The sequence below is a fragment of the Hermetia illucens genome, chromosome 3 (genome assembly GCF_905115235.1).
Source record: "Hermetia illucens chromosome 3, iHerIll2.2.curated.20191125, whole genome shotgun sequence".
Taxonomy (NCBI): domain Eukaryota; kingdom Metazoa; phylum Arthropoda; class Insecta; order Diptera; family Stratiomyidae; genus Hermetia; species Hermetia illucens.
Window position 1 is genome coordinate 155,611,927 of NC_051851.1, and position 22,763 is coordinate 155,634,689.

Below are 22,763 nucleotides of genomic sequence, written 5' to 3' on the forward strand. Positions count from 1 at the left end.
CTAATACACTGGGTACTTATTGAAATTTAATGATCAAAACGCAACCAATCGCGCTAGAACCAAGTGTTCAACTTGCGAAGCGATATCTAAATTCTTCGTCCTTGCATTCTGCGTTGAGGAATCAACCCAACCCACAGAATGATTCGTCGTAGCCTCAAGCCCGTCAAACTTAGGGGCCTCCAAGAGCGTGTCGACGGAATACTTTAATAGTGTCAAAAACACTTTGATGAAGTTTTTTGAGCAGTTCAGTGGTAAACCAGACAGTGTAATAGCGTAAGCATATAGGAGAGGAGGGAACGTAAAAGGGAAGAAGATCAGATAAAGTGGTATAGAAGGTGTTGAGTGCTTGGTCACACGTTAATGGAGAGAGGAGGGAAACCAAGTTGATTCCGCCTGGGTTGAGTTCAGACCTTCGAAGTTCGTCTTACGAAAACTAAACTTGGTAGGCTTGCGCGTGATAGGGGCGTAGATTCGGGATATCTGAGCATCGAATTCAAGAGCTAGATGATAGCCGTCAGGAGCAACGTAAGAGAGGGGCATGGGGAGAAAAACAACGTACATGGAGGTTAGAGAGGACAAGATCAAGAGTGCGATCTAGGAAGTTTCTCGAAAGGTTAAATTGGAGGTCGTCACAGGTGTACATGAAAGTAGATAAAGGAAGGAAAGGATGAGTAAAGCTATTAGGGGGAGTAGTAGGTCAAGAGAACATCATCATCATCAACGGCGCAACAACCGGTATCCGACCTAGGCCTGCTTTAATAAGGAACTGCAGACATCCCGGTTTTGCGCCGAGGTCCACCAATTCGATATCCCCAAAAGCTGTCTGGCGTCCTGGCCTACACCATCGCTCCATCTTAGGCAGGGTCTGCCCCGTCTTCTTTTTCTACCAGGAGAGCATAGGAAGTTTAAAACCGTCACGTAGGATGAAAGGAACTGAGGTTAACAAAACGATTAGAACTTCTGATAATCTGTCAAAGAAATCCTCGTGAATAGAAGGGGTTTGAGGCAGGGAAAACGCACACAGGATATGAAGCATACATTTGGAGGAATGACTCGTAAGGTGACAGAATCGTAGGTAGAGAAGGAGGAGGAAAAATGATTTCGGCACGGAGAGCGGTAATTAAAGCACTTCGCCAGTTGTTTTGCCAAGCACAGAGCAGTCTCTGTCACAACGAAAGGCAAAGTAACCTTCAAGTTCGGAATCCAAAATCCTGTCATCCAAACAAGTTTCAGAAATTTTCTCCAAGCTTAGTCCTCTGATAAGACTTGACGAAGACCCCTTGTCGCCAAAAGGAAGATTGGACGATAGCATCGAAGTTGTGGGGATATGTCATTTTGAAGGAAGCTGTCACTCGGAGAGCCATCCTCCATCCGCTTCACACACGAGTGAGGTGACTAAGTTGAGTTGGCTTTGCTTCTAATATAGGCCAGAATTTCGTCGGAAGTAGTGAAGTACGCGAGCCTGGACATGAACAGTTGTTTCGGTGGCGAGGTAACGTTCAGCATGGGGACGCTCAGACAACATGAGATCGCAAAAACCTGCGGCTCACCGGTGGTGGACGTTGATGATGCGACAGTAGAGTAGTCGTCAGAACTGTGTTGCGGAGCCGATACTGAACATGTCTCTCGGATGGAGGGCGATCTTTAAGTTGGCTTGCGGAAGTCGTCGGGATGGTACCATGTTTTATAGATGCACACAGTGCGTGGCAGATAGAGGCAGAGAATAAGTCGACCGGGACAGCTTGGGTATGGCGCCAGTATTGTCGGCCGCAGTTGCCGGGAGGGTATAAGCAGGGTTAGTCAGCGGCGTCTCAGAAGCGGAGGCTACGCTGTCGCTCGATGAAGCAGCGGCTTGTGGGAGCAGTATTGATGGTGATTTTGAGACTGCATGTTGAATCAGTCTGACTCTGCTTGCCTGCTTTGACACAGCAAATAGGCGTCATCGACATAGGCGTGGTAATCCAATGAACGTCCTCCAGCCAAGACGACATGAATAACGAAAACAAAGAGTCGATACTAAAATGCAACCAAATGCAAATGGGGAACTCCGCCTGGGAGTTTAAATTCCTCTGATCCCCTGCAGCAATGACAAGGAAGCCAATTTTTCGAGGCTGATGTCAGCATCAGTTTCTTATGCATATTCAGAAGACAATGCCTAAATCTACTGCTGATCTCAATATAATTCATCTTCTTTTTCTTCAGCCTTTGTCCCGTTCACAAGCGGGGTCCGCTCGTCGTGATCGGCTTCGCCATTTGACTCTATCGAATGCCTGATCTGGGTGGAATCTCGAGGCTTTCAAACCCCCATCCACCGTATCAAGCCACCGTTGTTTCGGATGGCCTTTTTGTCGTTTACCATCGACTTCGATGTTCAGACCAATCTTGGCAAGTGAATTCTCGTATGCACGAATTGCGTGGCCATACCATCGAAGACGTCTCTCTCGCAACTTTTCCACGATCGGTGCAACCCCATAACGATCGCGGATATCCTCATTTCGGATGTGATCTAAACGTGTGACGCCACTAATCCAACGTAGCATCTTCGCCTCCATTACCGCAAGACGCCGTTCATTGTCTTTTATAGTCGGCCAACACTCAGAACCATAGGGAGCGGCTGGACGGACGCCATTGCGGTAAATTTTAGATTTGAGACGTTTGTTGACACGTCGATCACAAAGAGCACCAGTTGTGGAACGCCACTTCATCCAGGTTGAGTTAATTGATCTCATTAAATGCCCCTACCCAGTCAACCGAAACTGGACTGAAATCTTGCAGACAAGATCCGGCCAGAATCCAACTCCAGATCAATAGACCATGCCTTACGGTAGTCAACAGCTGCAGCTCAACACCAGGTCGCGTTTTTTACCACATGCCTTTCCGGAAAACAAAATTACATTATCTTAAGTGTGACATGAGGGGGATGAGTACTCTCTAGAGTCCCACTATCTCACTTTGCTTAGATACAGAATGTTCAGATGGAATTTTCGTTGAAAATAAAGGATTTTCAAGGAGCTACAGACATCCAGATGGCCATCTGTTGGATATATTTTTTTTTTGTTCGTACACAGAGGTGAAAAATCTGAGATCACGTCCGCCCCAGCTCCGCCGCCCAAACGCCGGAGCATCAGCGGTCGCGTATGAGATTCGCACCCACTAAAAACCACCCCCGGTCTCTCCAACCCCAGCCCCACGGGACCACCATTAAGGTATTACTTCGCGGGGTAAGTTTGCTCTTAGTCACTTGTCCTTCTCCTATTTGCGCCTTTCCTCTTTCTTTGTTCCTGCAGCAACTCCTCCTGCATTTGCATGATTGCGGAGCAAACCGCAAGCCACTGCTCCTCGGACTTATCTCCGCAACGAAGCTCTCCGGGGTCCGCTTCTGCCCAGCACCTGGTTTAAGCTCCTCCTCTCCATCGCAAATCTTGAGCAGTGCAACATCGCATGCTCTGGATCCTCCGGTATGCCATCGCATCTGGGACAATTCGGAGAATCATCCAACCCAAAGCGGGGCAGATGCTGCCTCTAGCAACCACCGTGTCCCGTGAGGAACTGGGTAATGTGGTAATTGGTTTCCCCATGTTTCCGCTCAGGCCACACCCTAGATGACTCTCTCCACCGTCTTCGCCATTGTATCCAGCAGGCAGATAGGACAATACGACGCTGGGTTTCAAAGTGGCTTGCCAAGTTTCGGAAGCAGCACCAACTTTTACTTTTTCTACTGGGCAAGTAATATTTCTTCTTTTAGGCACACCGCGAAGGTGTTGACGAAAAGGTTGAGCCTGGTCTTCATTGCCAGTTTCAAAGCTCAGTTGAGGATACCATCCAAACCCTGGGCCTTGTTGTCACCGATCCTACCACATATTTCCCGCAGTTCCTCCACAGTTACTGGAGGTATTCAGAAGGCGCGAACAGGTCACCTAGTGTGATCTCCGCAGCCTTTTTATTACCACTCTATAGGCCTCGCCCCAAGAGTTTATGTCGGCGTGGTTAGACAGCTGTTTAAAGCAGTTCTTTTTGCTCCTTTTGCTCCTCCGAATGGCTTCTTTAAGGCGCAGTTGCCTGTGTGTCTCCTCTCGTCCGTCGCCACCGGGCTTTCCCCTGAGCCTCTAGCAAAGCCTCCTTGCCCGGAAACATGTGGCTCGCAAACTTGCGATTTCGTTGCTCCACCAGTAGTTGGGTTGCCTACTGGACAGCAATCGCCTTCTGGGCATAGTAACATCGCATGCTTCCGTCACCCATCGGGTAATTTGGGTGGCTTTTTCTCTAACCGTACCATTCAGGAATATGTTGGGTTTGAGCACCGCGGAAAACGTGTCACCCTCGAAAGCTTTCGCTGTCCAGCCAAGCATACCACCCGCATTTTGCGAAAACCTCGAAAAAGAGTTTTCGAGAGAGAGATCCGCTCTTGATTTCTATGCAGATTGCCGTTTGGTCGCTGTGAGTATAGTCTTCACCGACATGCCAAGCGACTCCACTGGTTAAAGTGGCACTCACGTATGTCAGGTCCACTATAGACCCCATGCCCCTTCCCCGAAAAGTATATGAAGCCCCAACATTCGCCAGTACCACGTCTAGTTCCGCAAATACTTCGGGGAGAACACGTCCCCTCACATTAGTTGTCCGGCTGCCCTATTCAAGAGCTCATGCATAGAAATCGCCTGCTATTATGGTCGGCCGACGTCCTTTTGCATCCAAAACAAGAGCGGCAAGTATTTTCTCCTACTCGGCGAGTGTAGCGCTGGGTGGAGCATAGCAGCTGTAGATGTGAACGCCTTTCACCTTCGCTCTGATGAAGCCCTCCTCCGGGTGCCCTATTATTTCCTCCAAAGCTTGTTCCCCACAAGCCACATATTACCACCGTGGTTTCGATATGGTTCACTTTTTATGGCCACATCGATGTTTTTCTCGCGGATGGTTTGCGAGAGTAGATCCTGCGCCGCCTCGCAGTGGTTAAGGTTGATCTGTATCAATCTCATCTGCGATTTGTGTTAAGGGCTCTCCTGTATTCCGGGCACCTGCTCCTGCCTGCAATATGCTGATGATGGTCATCTCCGCAGTCCTTGCTGATATGGCCTTCCAATCCGCATCTCCTGCATTGTTTCGACCTGTCATTTGGGCTAATGCATGCTTTTGCAATGTGACCGAAGCCAAGGCATCTAAGGCACCCAGCCTATTGTCACTCTCCCTGCTGCTAACAGTTTGAGTGCATTCTCTACTGGTAGGCCGAAGTGATAATATATAGATCTCCCGGTGACAGTGACCGGTGTTACAGAAGAAAGGTGATTAAAGGTCGTTGTAAATTCGCTGTGAAGTCCAAGCCAATCTTGAACTAATAGAGCAAGAACCGACAGGAAAGGCCGGTAGATATTATTGATAGCTCATATCGTACCTGGGAGTATCGTCATTTCTCTCTATCGGACGAAATACGGACTTCCTTTGCCATGGTGACGAAGACTCCCAAAAGATATTTCAGAAATTAGTTTGCGCCCAAACCACCAGCACAATCTTATCCATTTCGTTCACTAACGCCCAAATGTAATCAATATGCCTTTCTGATTTATGAACAAGATCTACTTCCGCATTGTACATATCAAACTTTCCGGGAGAAACTTACCTCATTACAATGAAAATCACTCGGAAAAGAATGTCTCTTGTCCTTTGATTCATTCAAGTGTTTTCACCCCTTCTACGATATTATCTCATCTTGCTCATCCGGCTGGAAGTGGAGCAAAACAATGGAGAAGAAACTTTTCTCCAGCAATTTTCCACTTGTCTATTATCCTCGTATCTGCCAGATTTCGGAGGATGTTGTTGCTATTGCAATGCCGTCGCCAAAATGTGGCTGTACGTAGGGACACGTCGTGTGATGACTGACTTTCCACGAAGAGCACCCAAGGATTCTCACAGAACCCAAAATCGTCGTGAATGTCAAAGTGCAAAGTGTTCAAGTCCTCCGCCTCTGCTCGCTACCATCACATCCTTGACTGCATTCCGGAGCCATTATTATCGCTCAACTATTCCGAAAAAGTCTCTATTAAAACTTATCAAGAGCGAGCTATAAATCTTTCGGAATAATTATCCGGAATATGGCTCAGTGAATGCAAGCAAGCAAGAAAGGCATGAACAGACACTACCATGCACTTTGAACTTTTATGGATATACGAGGGTAGTCGTTTGATATAGACGTGCCTGCACGGTATGCACTTGATTCCCGGAGAACGAAGAAATCCTTAATTGCCTTCGCCGTTTCCAAGGAGCCAGACTAGGATGGCGTTGGTATTTGAGTACGTTTAGCTGATTCCTGCTGATTTCGTTTTCGCATTCCTTTTGCGCGTAGATACTGAACGAATTATACCGTTCGCTGTTCCGGAATCCGCTGCCAGCTTTCTCCAGTGATGGTAATCTTGATAAATTTCTCACTCTTGTAGTTTTCGGATATGCTCGAAATGGGAAATTTGTTTCTGATAATTCGGGCATTGTTAGCTCCGTTTAAAGGATCCTTTATTTTGGATCCGGTAAAGAAAGCTCAAGTGTAGTGGAATCTTCGCAATGGAAGCATGTCTTTGCCTTTTCGTAGTTCTGCTTCGTTTAACTGAAAGAGAAATATTGACGCGTTCCAGGAACTAATTCGGTATTTTGTTAAAAGAGATTCGATATTAGGAAGATTCGTGCAACTCATGGAACATTAAACACAAATTGCACATCGCATTGAGCCCAGCCGTTCAAATCGATTCGCTCTGCTATTATTCTTCACTTGCATCTTGTTTTCTTTAATCTTATCTAACCAGTTTCGTTTTGTATCTTTTCAGAAATTTTCGATGGAAGTTCAATAATTCTGGAGAAACACTGGATGTAGGCAATGAACGATTTACGATAAACGGAACCAGGAGCATATTAAAATACACGCCGGTGACAGATCAGGTAATTCTAAGACAACTGAGTGATGATACCGATAATCCCAATCCCAAATTGATATCCTTGAACAGGCTCCCACTAAAAAGGCGCCATCTTTGTCAAGTATGGGATTCAAATTTGCAAAACAAAAATGATCCTCGGTATTGTAACCTAACTCGCAGCTACATTCCTTGCTCGAAATACGTCATGGCCAAGTTTCCGGCGGGCGGATTTCAGTTTCAGCAACCTGTTCACACCAGCAGGCTCCGTTGATGGATCACCAGGAGAAACGTTGTCTAGCAAGCTCTCCGGCCAGAGAGAAAACACAGGGCAAAGTTGCCTAGACTCGTAAAAAGGTATCTACTTTCAAGGGAATACCATGAAAATTCTTTACCTCCAAAGGACATACCAAAAAAATTATGTAGTCCTGTCACCAAAACTAGTAATAATGGCAACATGAAATTCGTCGAGCGCTTCCGGCAATTCGGACGCATGACTGTGCAGCGTGTTACAGACGAGTACCGCTTCGTTACGACCAGCGAAACAATCCCGGCCACCACCAGGGAATGTATTCAACTTCAGGTCATCATGAAAACTGGAGACCAAGAGTCGATGGGGACAGAGGCAACAGGCAACAGTTTCAGTATTCTCCGAAGCCACCGTCCGGCTGACGTCTCCGCTGAGGTTCGGGACGAATTCCATAGAACGTTTATAGATCCTTTGCATAGACCAGGTATTCCCAGGCATCTCGACTGTGCGCTGATATGCCGCTCTGCAACTACAATCAATTCTGTATTGTGGTGCAGTTACGGTTATCAGATTGCACTGTCGGAAGTTTCGCTTTCGCGGTATTGGTTCGAGTGACCAGAGAGACATTCATCGTGGAAAATTCGTCTGAAAACGTCAGTGGGCCTCACTAAGGCAGGACATTGCTAGGTTGACTCAATTCAGCTCTGACAATGCCAGCAAACGAGTGAAGAATAAAGTGCAGAGGGGTTACAGGAACTATGCCATTCCCAGTGAGACAAACATAGTTGAAATTCTGGACACACTAAAGCAGAAACTTAGGCAGTCTTATGCAGTCGGTTACGACGGTATGGCGCAAACCACTACAGACGTGTCCAGACTGCAAAGTACCCGAGGAACCAAGAGAGTTTTCCAGATCAGTCAACGAATCCCAAAAGAGTGCCCAGACAGTACAGCTTTCGGTGACGGAAGTGAAAGAATATTGGAGTGGACTTTGGGGGTTACCCGCCCAGTGGAGTACAGCCGAAGACACCCGCAATGTCACTATGCCGAACATAAATTTTGCGGATGCTACTGGAAATGAAGTTCGACGAGCCATAAACAGCTCGAAGAACTAGAGAGACCTAGGTCTTGATCGGGTGCAGAACTTCTGGGTATAAAAAATTCTTCATGATTGGCTGGCACATAGCATAAAGACCGGAGGAATTTCGGGATCTCGCAGACAAAAGACCGATTACTTGCTTACTAACCCTCTACAAATTCATAACGTTCATTATTAGTGAAAGCGTCAATGCTTACCTCAATACCAAGAACATCCTCTACGAGGAACAGAAGGGCTACCGAGCCGGTTCAAGGAATTAAAAAGAACAACTCATTATCGACTCGCCAGTTGTAGGACAATCAACTAGAGGCCAAAGAAACTTCTTTAGTTGCTATATCGGTTATGCCAAGGCTTTCGACAGCGTACCGCATACCTGGATAATCGATGTCCTTCGTCTGTATCGCATTGATCCCAGACTAATAAAGTTTTCGGCGACAATCATGGAAGGGTGGCATGTCACCTTATTAGTGCACGCATCTGGAGGTACCAATACCTTAGAGCCCATTCATATAGGGAGAGGCGGAGAGCACTGACGACCACCTTAGAGGCTTGCTGCCAATAGTAGATATAATCAGCTGTCATATTCGAATAGAATTTGAATTAGATAAGTTTCGAATCCAAGCCATCCGTATTGGGCAACACGAGCTGCATGCCGGACATAGCATTGGTGACCTCCACATCGAGGCAAACTTCTACAAATACCTAGGAATTCTGCAAGAAATGCATGCTCCGGTTGATTTTCTGAATGATGCTCTGCTATCCGAATTCCTGCGGCGTATAAAGTTGGTAATGAAATCGCATCTCTCGGGGAAGAACAAACTAAGCGCATTGAATGTATTCGCTGTCCCTTCACTGGCTTGTACATTCGGGATATTGCCGTGGACGAAAACCTATCTGGAAAACGTACAGCGGCGGATACGCACAACTATGTCCAAATTCCGAATGCATCATCCAAACTCTGCCATGGGGCGGATGAACCAGCGTTGTGACATCGGAGGTAGGAGCATGGTTGACGTGACAACATCATTGCCAAGTCGACTCACCACACGTTTATTTTTACAGCAAAGAGCAGGTAAATGCCTTGCATACGGCTGTCTCCCCTCAAGGGTCGTTAGGGATTTTTAAACGGGTCGCTTACGATACGGGGTGTGACGTCCCCGAGGTGCCCGAGTAAGTAGTTCTGCCCCCTAGCTGGCAGCATACCTGCGTCCTAGGTAGTAGCCTCGAGAAAGCTTCTCGGTGAAGAGCGAACCGCGAATGACCGGTACACGTCGGGACACACTGGGAGTCTCCGGAGCCGTCGACAACTCTCTGTCGGCGTCGACGGGGAAATGTGAGCGTAGCTCTGCCAAGGTGGTAGTTGCGACGTGTATCAGGAGCCTGCCTCTTCGGGACCCAGGTCGGGAAGTGTGCATTGAACCGGTGTTAGTAGACCGCGTTGCCCCGAGCGAGCGCTGATCCGTCCGTGAATTCCGGGGCCAGCTAAGCGTAGATCAGGCCTCAGGGAACTGGCGTAGGGGCTGTGTCCCCGAGTGTATACCCGTTCTTGACTATTGCGGCCCGCTCCCTTGCACACGATGCGCTGGTACCTTTTTCATGGAGAATATTCAGAAAATTATAAAAAAAAACGAGGAAACAACAGACAAGGAGGAAGAGCTGGTGCGTTTGGGCGGAGCACAAAAATGCGTCGTTCACCGCAGCGATCAGTGAAAGAGGCAACGAGGGCTGATATACCCGATGAGACACCGGGGCGCCCAAATAAAGAGGAAGCCTCATCAAGTGGCGCGACTGACCGTGCGGAGATGGCAACTCCATTACCTTGCAGTGCCCCTGTTTTGGAAGTAAGCTCAGTGAGAAACGCTAGTCCTGAGCAAATGGATTTGGACACAAATCGAGTGGGAGTGCATTCGACCGTCCTCGCTAGAGCTGAAGAGGAAAGGCTCATCAGAAAGTGCGCAGCAGTGGTGAAACGTATGCGGTCGGCAACGTTCCTTCAGAGGAACGTCAGCAAAGGCGTCAAAAACGGGCTGATGGAACTGGAGGAACCACTGGACCGCATTTCCTTTTATAGACGAACGTGGAGAGCAGCGGAAGACGATTGTAGAGCAGAAATAATCGTACTCCCCGCTGAGAATACTGCTTGCGTCAAACGAATCGCAGATAGCCCTCTGCAAAGTGAACAGGGGAAAAAGCGGAAAGAGAACGTCGTGCCTGAAGGAGACTTTATCGAAGTTGTCTCCAAAGCCCAAAAAAAGAAGGCGAAAAAGGATAAAAAGAAACAACGGACTCCGTCGACAGAGACACGTCTGTCCAAAAACAAGGAGGCTGCCAACCCAAAGCCAGTAGCGGAAAAAAACGAGGAAACGAAGAAGGACTAGACCGTCGGCCCTGCTCATTAAGCCGACGGAAGGCAAGACATTTGCGGAAGTCCTTAGTGAAATCCGCTACAGGATGAAACCCGAGGAGAACGGAGCAGAGGTGTCTTCGATACGGAAAACGAGGAGTGGTGGAGTTCTCGTCGAACTGGGCCCAAAGACGACCAACAAGAGCACGTTCAGCGAAGCGGTCAAGGGGCTATTGGAGGAGAAGGCTCTTGTATCTAGTCTAGAACCCATGTGCTCTCTAGAAATACGGGATCTTGACTGCCTCACAGAAAAGTCCGAAGTAGAGGAGGCGCTAAAGCGTGAATGTCCAGAGGTGACCAATGCCCGGGTAGGTATTACCTCTGTAAATGGTCGAGGCCAAAAACTCGCCGTGGTGGAAGTCCCCGAGCAATATGCGAGGAAACTCCTTAACAGCGGGAGAATCAAAATCGGATGGGTAGTATGCAGGGTACGAATGCGGATAGTCCCCACCAAGTGCTACAGGTGTCTGGACTATGGACACACGTTAGCAGCTTGGAAGGGTCCGGACAGGAGGACAGCATGCCGGAGATGCGGCCAAGTGGGTCATCAAGCGAAGACTTGCAAGAAAAGCGAGAGTTGTGTTCTCTGCAGGGATCGTGTCGCGTCTGGCGAAAGCGTCGCACACACTGCGGGACAGCATGCCGGAGATGCGGCCAAGTGGGTCATCAAGCGAAGACTTGCAAGGAAAGCGAGAGTTATGTTCTCTGCAGGGATCGTGGCGTGTCTGGCGAAAGCGTTGCACACACTGCGGGCTCGGGACGGTGTCCGATCTTCAGGGCGGAATTGGAGAGGGCCAGGGTGCGAACGCCATGATCCGCATTTTGCAAATTAACATGCACAGGAGTGCAACCGCTCACCAGTTGCTAGCACAGTTCGCTGCGGAAGGAAATGCTGATCTAGTGGTGATTAGCGAGCAATACCGAAACAAAGACCCGTCCCCCGTTCCCCCTGCCTGTGGAATGTCGCGAGGGTGAACATCGGAAGGTTCGTCGAAGCTCTTGGAGCAGTTAGGGCTGCGCTGGGGGGCACTCCGGGGGGTGGTGGTGTCGCAGCTGACACCGTCGTAAATTCAGCGATGAATCTGATAACGACGGCGTGTGAGGCTTCTGCCCCGGAGAGGCCCCAGGCGTGACAAGCCTTCTATGTACTGGTGGACGGCGGAAATTGCCGACCTACAGAAGGAGTGTCATAAGCTCCGCCGTTTGGCACAAAACATTTGGAAGATCGGGGCTCTGGGAAGCCCTGCATATTGAGCACCGACCAGATGGACCGCATTATGCGGGCATTGTTCCCCAGACACCCTGTACGGGTTGATGTAAATAGCACGGAAAGCGTCGTGAATTGCCCCCTTTTCTCAATAGGAGAACTCGAAAAAGCGGTTCTCACTAAGAAAAACAGGAAGGCGCCAGGTCCTGATGGCATCCCGGCGGAAGTTTACAAACTGGTGTTCCGCCAACAACCAGAATTGCTGCTCGAAGCGTTCAACGCGAGCTTGAAGGAGGGCATTTTTCCTTGTCGCTGGAAAGTGGCCAGACTCGCGTTGATCAGTAAGGGTAAAGGAGACCCGGAGCTCCCGTCTGCATACCGGCCGCTGTGCATGCTTGACACGGTCGGAAAAGTGCTCGAGAAGCTCATCAGGGGTAGACTCGCTGAAGCGATCCGTGCTGCCGGGGATTTATCCGAAAGGCAGTTTGGGTTCAGGACAGGGAGATCTACAGTGAATGCTGTTATGGAGGTCGTAGATGCAGTTCATCGAGCCGAGGCATACAGCCGCCGATCTCGACAGATAGTGCTCCTCATAACGCTTGATGTCAGAAATGCCTTCAATTCCGTAAGATGGACAGATATGCTAGGCACACTAGAGAACTCCTTTCACGTGCCAAGCTATCTCTTGCGGATATTGAGGGATTATCTGAACGACCGCTCCCTGTTCTATGAGACGCTAGAGGGCCAGAGGAGGATGGAAATCACGTCGGGAGTAGCGCAGGGATCCATCCTAGGGCTGCACCTCTGGAACGCTTCCTACGATAGTCTGCTGAGACTCGATATGCCCGGAGAGTCGCGCCTGGTCGGTTATGCAGACGACGCTGCGGCACTTGTTGCCGGACGCACTGTTGAACAGGCGCAAAGCAGACTTGGCATATTGATGCGACGGGTAAGCGGATGGATGACTGCTCACGGTTTCAGCCTTGCGCTGGAAAAAGCCGAAGTAGTCATCCTGACCAGAAGGAGAATCCCGACCTTGCGTCCCATATCGATCGGCGAGTTCACTATAGAGTCAAAACCAGCGATTAAATACCTTGGTTTAATGCTCGACTCGAAGATGAGCTTCTTCGAGCAAATCAAAGCAGCCGCGGACAGGGCTGCAGCAGGAGTCGCGGCCTTGAGTCGGCTAATGGCGAATGTCGGCGGCCCTATATCCACTAGGAGACGTCTCCTCATGGGAGCAACGCAGTCCATCCTTCTCTATGGTGCGGAGGTATGGGCTGATGCCCTTGACAAGGAGGTGCATCGTAAACGCCTCACCAAGTGCAGAGGCGGGGAGCTTTGCGAGTGGCGTCTGCTTATCGCACCGTCTCCGAGCCGGCTATGATGGTGATTGCAGGAGTGATCCCCGTTGCCCTCCTTGCCAAGGAGCGCAAAGCTATCTATCGCCGTAAGAGCGAAAACTTAAGAGAAGTGGTTGCCCGTGAAGAACGTCAACGCACCCTTAGCGAGTGGCAACTTTCTTGGCAAAATGAGCCAAGGGGCAAGTGGACTGCGCGGCTCATCGACAAATTAGACCCATGGTTGAACAGAAAGCACGGTGAGATTGATTACTTCCTTACCCAACTTCTAAGTGGGCATGGAGGTTTTCAGACTTACCTGCACAGGGTTGGGAAGACGCGATCTTCTGATTGTGTGTTCTGCAATGGAGTGGCGGACGACGCTGAACACACTTTTTTCTCTTGCGAAAGGTGGGACGGCTTTTCTCAGCAGCTTTATGCAGACACAGGGGAGCTTTCTCCAGACAACATTGTCAGCGAGATGCTGAAGAGCGCTGGCAGCTGGAATCGTATTACGCATTATGTTCGGGCTCTTCTTACTACGAAGAAGATTGAACTCGACCGGCAGAGGGATCGGACGGTAAGGGGTTCCCTGAACTAACAACTCCCTTCCTCCCCTCCCCTCCCGTTGGTGAAAGGAATTCCCTGACTTGAAGGCTCCCAAAGCCGGGAGAGCGGGAGGGCTAGCCGGAGGTAATATGTCAAACGGTTCCAGGCTAGTTCTCTGATGACAGGAAGGTGTTTAGTTGGTAGTCCGCCAGCGTGCTGTTGCGGGAGTTCAACACTCTGTGCGTAAACGCATTCACCTACCCTACTCCCAAAAAAAAAAAAATACGGCTGTCTGTAAGGCAGGTTGTGGGTTGACTCCATTAACTTGAAGGATCGATCTTTCAATCTTCTGAGTGGAGGTGAAGTCGAACCAAGAGCGGATCGATGAATGGAAGTCGATGGCAACCCATAGTAAACACGATAGTTGCTTTGGGCGCCATATGTCGATTTGCATTTGTGAAACAGATGGCTGTCTCCTGGGAAGCTCTTTGCTGAGACGGAGGGATTTATGTGTGCCATTCGGGACGAGTAATAGCCACCCGAGCTTATAAAAAGCTCATATTGAAGGAGCTGATGTGGTTCGGCGTTAGAAACGTGATGTTCTAGCTTGAAGCCCATTTCAACCACTTGTTTCATACAGCCAGAAGACAACTCCTGAAACTATTGCTGATCGTGGCCAATGTGAGTAGTTGGTTTCAACGCAAACGTGCCCACTATTGTTACCACCATTACGAAATAGTGTTTACTGGTCACATTTCCGAACCAGGTATCATTAAAGCCTTGACATTAAGATCACCCATTTCGATCACAATGCCGTTTTTACAAAGTCAATCCTGAACTCTCAACTAGTTGCTCATAGAAAGCTTTCATATACATCAGAGGTCTCTGTTGCAGTGTCAAACACTGGGTAATACTTCCAGTAAATTGGAAACCTTCCACAATCCTTTTCGATCATGTTCATTACTCCGTGAAAAGCGATCTCTGGAAAATTTGCCTTGAAAATAAGGGTGCTGGGAATTGAACAGAATTTTTTTTTTCTTAGTCAACTTTTAATGGATAAGACTCATTCTGGGGGTTCAGTACGTAGATGGTGGAACCTATTCAGACGCATCCAAACAACCAGGCGCGTCCCGTTCGGGTTATGCAAACCATGTCAAAGTCGCCACTTTTCACTATGACTAGAAGTGGCAGTCCTCTCCACGAACAATAAGAAGTCGCCAGCGTCAACATTATTCCGGGAGAGGTATACAAACCAGTGTTTCACAATCGGCTGGACCTACTTTTCTGTGCATTCAAACGCTTGCCTGAAGTAGGGTATTTTTCTTTGCCACTGGAAGACGATAAGGCTGATGTTGATCCATAATGACGAAGAAAACCTTCAGTAGCCGCATACATTCCAAAAACTCTGTAAGCTCGACACAGCCGGGATCGTGTTCAGGAAGCTCATCAAGAGAAGACTCCGCGAAACGATATGTTCTGCCGGACGCACTGTTAAACAGTAGCAAAGATAACTTGGTACGCTGATATCACACGTAGAGATAATCTTTACTAAATAGAAAAGGAATCCTCTCGTCCTCACACTCTACGCCCTAAGGCAATCGGAGGATGCTTATAGAGTCAAATTCAGCAGTGAGTACCTCGTATAGACACCCGATTCGAAGATGAACTGTTTCGAGCAGATCAAAATATCGATAAAAAAGGAATGCAGGAAGAGTTTAAGCCTTAATTGGGGTAAGAAAAATATTCAGGGCCCCACTTCCCAACCTACAGCGGAAGATGCCTTTTTGAGCGCGAAGTTTCCCAGTGCAACTCTTAACAACTTAAGCACCTTGCGCAACTACAGAAACAAAGAGGTTTGAACTTTGGGTCTGCCTAGCGTTCCGCCTCAGAACCGGGTGTTATGAAGACCGTGGGGCTGACCTTCGTCAACCTCCTTTCTAAGAAATGCAGGGTTCAAGCGAAGTTGTTGCTCATGAAGGCCGACCATATATACATATAAAATTCCAGCTCCCTTTGCAAGACGAATCAAGAGGCAGATGTACTGCAAGACTTATTGGATGACTGGGCCGGAAACATGGAAGCTATTATCCTTGAGAAGGTGGGATGGGGTTCGTCAGCAGCTCTATTTAAACACAGGGGATCTCTCTCCAGACAACATTGTCGAAGAGATGCTGAGGACTGCTGACAGGTGGAACCGTGTTACCCATTACGTTCGGGCCCTTCTCGTTGCTAAGAAGATAGAACTCGACCGGTGGAGGAGCCGGATGGCTGCGGGTTCCTTGAACTGACAGTTCCCTTCCTCCTCTCCCCTCCCGTTGCTGAAAGGAATTTCCTGATTTGAAGGCTCCGCAAAGCGGGAGAGTTCGGGGACTAGCCCGAAGTAATGTGACAAACGGTTCCAGGCTAGCTCTCTGACGATGGAGAGATGTTTAGTTGGTAGTCCGACGACGTACCGAATCGGGAGTCCAACACTGTGTGCGTAAATGCATTCACCTACGCTACCCCAGAAAAAAAAATTATCCTTGAATGCGGGCCTATATTGGGGTGATGGATGACGTTGATCACACCTTTTTTCCTGCCAGCAATCTCTTATGGGCACAATAGAGTTTTTTCTGGACAACATTATTAGAAAGATGTTGGGGAGGGCTGACTAATGGTCAATGGGCACGATGACAAGGGGTTCTTTGAACGAAGAACTTTCTCTTGAATCCCTAAGGCGAGAAGATGAAAGGGGTTCCCCGAAGGTAATGTCAAATAGCTCCAGAATAGTTCTCTAATAAGGGAGTGGTGTTTATTTCTAAGGTTTATCGTAGCGAGGGTTTACTACTCAGTGTATAAACAAATGAGAAGTAAACACCAAAGAAATCAGACTCGAACGTACTATAAACCGGGGAGTGCTTCAGAAGCTGCAATTTTTCCAAACCAAATATAGTATTCCAAAACAAGTGAGATGTAAAATAGACCTTGCATCCTGTAATTTGAAGATTCAGCATATACTTGATGTAGTTCTGTACTTCCAACTTTTTAGCTTTTTCTTGAGTGGTGGTAGATGAAAATTCTTTTTTGTCCCTATCCTCTAATAGGGGGAACACTCATAATTCCGATAAGGAGTTCATATAACATGAAACAAAAAGAGACCCACTCTCATCATCATCAACGGCGCAACAACCGGTATCCGGTCTAGGCCTGCCTTAATGAGCAACTCCAGATGTCCCCGTTTTACGCCGAGATCCACCAAATCGATATCCCTGTCTGGTGTCCTGACCTACGCCATCGCTCCATTTCAGGCAGGGTCTGCCTCGTCAAATTTGTCTACCATAGATATTGTTATAGACTTTCCGGGCTGGATCACCCTCATCCATACGGATTAAGTGACCCGCCCACCGTCATCTATTGAGCCGGATTTTATCCACAACCGGACGGTTATGGTATCGCTCATAGATTTCATTTATGTCGGTTACGGAATCGTCCATCCTCATGTAGGGAGCCAAAAATTCTTCGGAGGATTCTTCTCATGAACGCAGCCAAGAGTTCGCAATTTTCCTTGCTAAGGACCCAAGTCTCCGACGAATACATGAGGACTGGGAAGATTATTGTCATGCACAGTAAGAGTTTTGACCATATGGTGAGACGTTTCCAGCGAAATAGTTTTTATAAGCTGGGGGCTCTGTTGGCTGACAATTACCGTGCGCGAATTTTATCGTCGTAGTAGCTGTTATCGGTTGTGATTTTCGACCCTAGATAGGACAAATTATCAACGATCTGCAAGTTGTAGTCTCCTATCTTCCTTCTTCCCGTTTGACTAGTGCGATTTGATGTTGTTGGTTAGTTGGTTTTTAGTGCTGACGTTGCCACATTATATTTTCTCTTGCCTTCATTGATGTCGAGCCCAAGATCTCGCGCCGCCTGCTCGATTTGAATGAAAGCAGTTTGTACGTCTCGGGTTGTTCTTCCCATGATGTTGATATCGTCAGCAGAGACCAGTAGTTGGGTGGACTTAAACTGCACCGTACACCTCGCATTTACCTCAGTATAAAGGATCACTTTTTCCACTACTTTTATTTGGCCTCGCACATTGGTCAAGGTTGGCCTAGTCAGTGTTATCAATTTCGTCGGGATACCGAATTCTCTCATGGCCGTGTACCGTTTTATGCTCCCATAGGCGGCTTTAAAGTCGATGAAAAGATTATGCAACTGATGTTCATATTCCAACAGTCTCTCCATCGCTTGCCGCACAGAGAAATTCTGATCCGTTGCTGATTTGCCTGGAGTGAAGCCTGTTTGGTATGGGCCAATGATGTCCTGAACGTATAACGCTATCTAGCCTAGCAAGAACATCTTATAGATGATACTCACCAACATCTTATAGATGATACTCACCAACGTGATACCTCTATAACTGCTGCACTGTGTGATATCTTCCTGTTTATGTATGAGACAGATAATGCCTCTTTGCCAGTCGTCAGGCATTGATTCGCTGTCCCACACCTTGAGCACAAGTTGAAGAACCACTTGGTGTAATTGGTCGCCTCCATATTTAATTAATTCGGCTGTAATTCCATCGGCCCCTGGCGACTTATGATTTTTAAGCCGATGAATTGCATGGACTGTTTTTCTTGTACTTGGTGGTGGCAGTATTTGTCCGTCGTTTTCAGTTGGCGGGACCTCCAACTCGTCGATGTTCTGGTTGTTCAGTAGCTCATCAAAGTACTCAACCCAACGTTCTAATATGACCATTCTGTCGGAAATCAGATTTCGCTCTTGGCCTCGGGAGGATGAACATCGAAGTGTGTAAGGCTTCATCCTGCTGACTTGTTGGTAAAACTTCCGCGCCTGGTGCGGTTGCTCCCTGTACTTTTCTAGTTCACAGACTTCTTGCTTCTCCCAGGCTTCCTTTTTCCGTTTGTGAGGTCGCTTCTCCGGTCGACGGAGTTCGTGATAAATCTCTGCTCGTGCCCGCGTTCTTTGAGAATGCAACATTACTCGGTATGCGGCATTCTTCCGTTCCGTTGCTAGCTTACATTCATCATCAAACCAACCGTTCCGACTCCTTTTGCGGCTGGGGCCAAGTATGTTTGTGGCCTTTTTTATGATAACGTTCTTCAGTTGGTTGTGAAGATCATTTGTTGATGCTTCATCTGCAGGATCTCTGTTGACTGCGGATATTGCGTCATCCATTTTCCTCTTATAGGTGTTACGGAGGGTTGTATTGTGGATGGCTTCAGTGTTAACTCTCACCTGATTGTCAGAGGGGATTCTGGGTGGTGTTGTTATTCGAGCTCGGAGCACCATGCCAACGAGGTAGCGATCCGAGTCTATATTGGCGCCCCTATACGTTCTGACTTTCATCAAGGCTGAGAGATGGCTGCGTTCGATCAACACATGCTCAATTTGGTTGAAAGTGGTCCCGCCAGGAGAGGCCCACGTATGTAGACCCACTATGCCAACTATTAACGAAGATTTACTGCACTTTACATAATAGCAGATCTTCAGAGATGCAAGGGGAGTGTAGTATTGTCTACAAAAACCATTTCTCTTGTACACTGATTCCTTATATTGAGATCAAGTGAAAAGATGGACCCATATCGGAACCTCCTGGAGAATTTGATGGTTATGAATGCATGCGCATCACTTCGAATCAATTGAGTAGCCCAAATAACCCTCATGTCAAACCTAGCACCAAACACCCTACAGATAAACAGAAATAAGGTCCCAAAGTAAAATTCTAATAACCTTGTAAAGCTTCCCCACACACTGGTCTGTTCCGGAGAGCAGAACTAAAAAACGTAATATATTTGGTCTAAATTAATGGCCTCGGGGGAAGCACTAATTCCTGGTAATCTCAACATGTATTCAATAGCTTACATTTCGCTTCCGAATTACAAAAGTCCCTTTCAATTTTGCATTTCAGCGCAAGGAAAGTCAACTTCCAGTAGTCCCCACCCTCCCGTTTTGTTGATCCTGTTCATAGCATTTAATTGGAAGTTTTAGTTAACACTGAGAAACATCAAACACTCTTCGTCATTCCTCCTTTCAGAATCCTAATATTACTCATGTAAAACTATTTTAATTAAAAGCTATAAAATTTACAATTTGTTTCATTTTGCTTCACAGGATTATGGAACATTGTCATGTTGGGCAACTAATGAAGTCGGAACGCAACATCATCCCTGCATGTTTCAAGTGGTTTTAGCAGGTAAGTTTAAGTCAGGAACTTCCGGGTTGGAGAATCGAAATCCGAGAAGTAGGACGATGAATTGAATTCAGCTTAGGTTATGTAGACCTTCGCATTGTTATCTGTGTACACTTGTAGAAAACATGCATATGTGAAAGCAATACGATGTAGACAAAGAAGAAGAATTTAACAAACAAAATCTATTGTCGACAATCTTCAAGTTTGTCTACAGAGACATCAAACAGAATCAACCAAAAAACATGAGTTCTATGATTGCATTTCTCTGTCTACCTAAGCGTCCTCGTCTCCTCTCCGGTTTCGTATTGTATTTACGTTGCTTTTTGTCAGAGTTTGTGTTGTTGCTATTTGTTATTTACCTTATACTGATGCAAACTTGTTCTTCTCATTTCCGCCCCAACTTTCATCCTACTTCATCGCTTCCTTGCCACCCTTAGTTCTGCCAAGTGCCGTCAACAATTGTACCCTTTACAATCGGACCGATTTAAGCGTTGAAATACAATGCATTCCTGGATATGATGGAGGCTTACCGCAAATGTTTGTATTGGAGATGTTCTCAACGAAAACGGGAAGCACAAGGTAAATATATTTGAAACGATAAATAACATAGCAAACATGTGATGAATGTATTTGTAAGTTAGATAAAAGGCCTAGGACAGTTCAGATTGAAATGGGGACGTAAGGATTCTTGGAAATAAGTTAGCATCGAGACCCTGATGCTTAAAAGGCATCATAGAGTCATCTGAAGTTTGCCTAGAGGTACTCGTGGTAAAAAACTACATACCTGTATCCTAAATGCTTCTTTTAAAAAAGAAAAAGAAACAATAAATAAAAAAGGCTGGCCGGTATTTCCAAAGAAATATCTTTTAACAAACGGCGCCCAACGTGGGTAGGTCACAACCTCGTATACATTCAGAAATTGTATAACGTTCTTTCGAATACAAACCATCAAGCGCACTTCTTTGGTTATCTATCTTCAAATCGTATTTCCTCTGATCTAAACCCACCTTAAAATCATTATCTATCCGTTCATTCCCAAAGGTCCCAATCCGAAAACTCAATCACTGTCTAATGTCAAACATTCGGCCCAGCAACCATGTCATGTATCTCTCCACTATCCGATACAGAATACGTATTACGCCTCAGCTCTAATTTAAATGGATTGCAATACTCTGTGTATTTGTTTATCACCTTTACTTAAATATCTAATCTCCAAGGACGAATCTCCAGAAGATCTCGTTTGTAACCCAGCTTTCCGAAACAGCCTCACTTCAGCCTCGCAGGGATTTATTCTTGGAATCTAGTTGTTAACTTACTTGTATCCTTTTGTGTGGAAAATCCAAATCCGGTTCTTTGCATAAGAGGACAGGACATAGTTCTCATTTTATTGTATGGAATAGATGAAAATAATATTTTCAAACATAGTGTAATGCAGGACTATTTGAATTGCACGAAATCCCTTTGAGATTAAAATCCTCTGGTCAGCAGGAGCTTGGATTAAATCTAAATAAATATCTACGAATATATCTTGATGTCCTTGTCCCTCCTCCACATTTCAAGTATATATTTTACGCTTAAACTGAGGAAATGAATTTTCCATTTCCGAAGCGAAGATTTTCCATATCGATCCCCCCCCATCTGTATCCTTCCTCCGAACAAGATATATCCCCTGGTGAAACGGTCTTGTGCAGGGAAAACGAGACGAACAATAGAAGGGGTTTTGGTAGTTGTTAAGAAAATCAAACACGGAAAAGACGGACTAAACTACATCCTTAGACCGGATCGAAATAAAATTATGGCAAAGGACGCAAATAACAATAGCAATGCAAACGAGGTTAGGTCCAACTGTAGTCTGTGTGTCGCTTCCAGCCCGAACATCTTCCATTTTATCTAAACTGGATTTTTTTTGCATTATCGATTCAGATACGTTTTTTATTATATTTTTATCAGAGAATTTATTCACTCGAACGGGAAAAAATAGATGCTATTGTTATTCTAACGATTGGCCATGGATGCTCCTGGTGCTGACCGGTCAAAACCTTTTGAATTGACCGGAATTGGATTATATTCTGTTCGGAGTTCAAGAAAGGAGATTGTGATCTCAGGCTCCCGTCTTCCATGTCCTCATGCACTTCATTCTACTCAGAGAAGAAGTTTTGGTATATGTACGCTCGCTAAACGATTTTCCTTGATATATTATTCTAGTCTAAAAGGGCATGCTGTATTCATCAGAAAATTATGGGGAGCTGAAAAAATAGCTTAGCTAGGAACATCACTGGAAACTCGATTTATGAGATAATCGCTTTTGGATTCAGTTCATTTTATGAAAGCGTATACCATACAGGATTTTCTTCGGATTCAGACATAATTTAGAGGTTGTTCCGTTGGAAAAAGTCTAAAAATATGCACGTAATGTGAGAAATAATTATCACACCGGCCCACAAACAGATTTGTCTTCAATTCCTAAAATAGGATCAAAAAAGCCCAGACAAGATTGTGTCACAGAGATATCTAAATAAGGAAGGACTTTCTCGAAAAATATATTTTAAGATTTTGTGTTTCTGAACTTTCAAGAGCACAGGATGCCGTTCCTGTTGATACATACATGAGAGTATTGTAATCTAGCAGGAAGTAAGACAGGGTCTACCGAAAGGATCCAATTCCAAAATCAGGGCCAAACTCTGGAGATAGGTGGATAATTGTATCCAGTCTCGAAGGCTACATTTTCAACCGAGATAATTTGGTATATCCTTAGATAGCAACAGTTTTAGAGACTCATCTAAATGAGTTCACCGTTTTGTGCCTCTCCTTTTTCATAACACGACATC

The 22,763-nt window shown here is 46.5% G+C and overlaps 1 protein-coding gene across 1 annotated transcript in view; it reads left to right on the forward strand.

The window, feature by feature from the left end:
• LOC119652819 (irregular chiasm C-roughest protein) overlaps positions 1 to 22,763 on the forward strand; it is a 626,589-nt gene that overhangs the window by 550,558 nt on the left and 53,268 nt on the right. Inside the window, exons 13-15 of the mRNA XM_038057146.1 lie at positions 6,810 to 6,921; positions 19,857 to 19,938; positions 20,373 to 20,514. Coding sequence (XP_037913074.1) covers positions 6,810 to 6,921; positions 19,857 to 19,938; positions 20,373 to 20,514 — 336 coding nt within the window. The remainder of the gene's footprint in view (positions 1 to 6,809; positions 6,922 to 19,856; positions 19,939 to 20,372; positions 20,515 to 22,763) is intronic.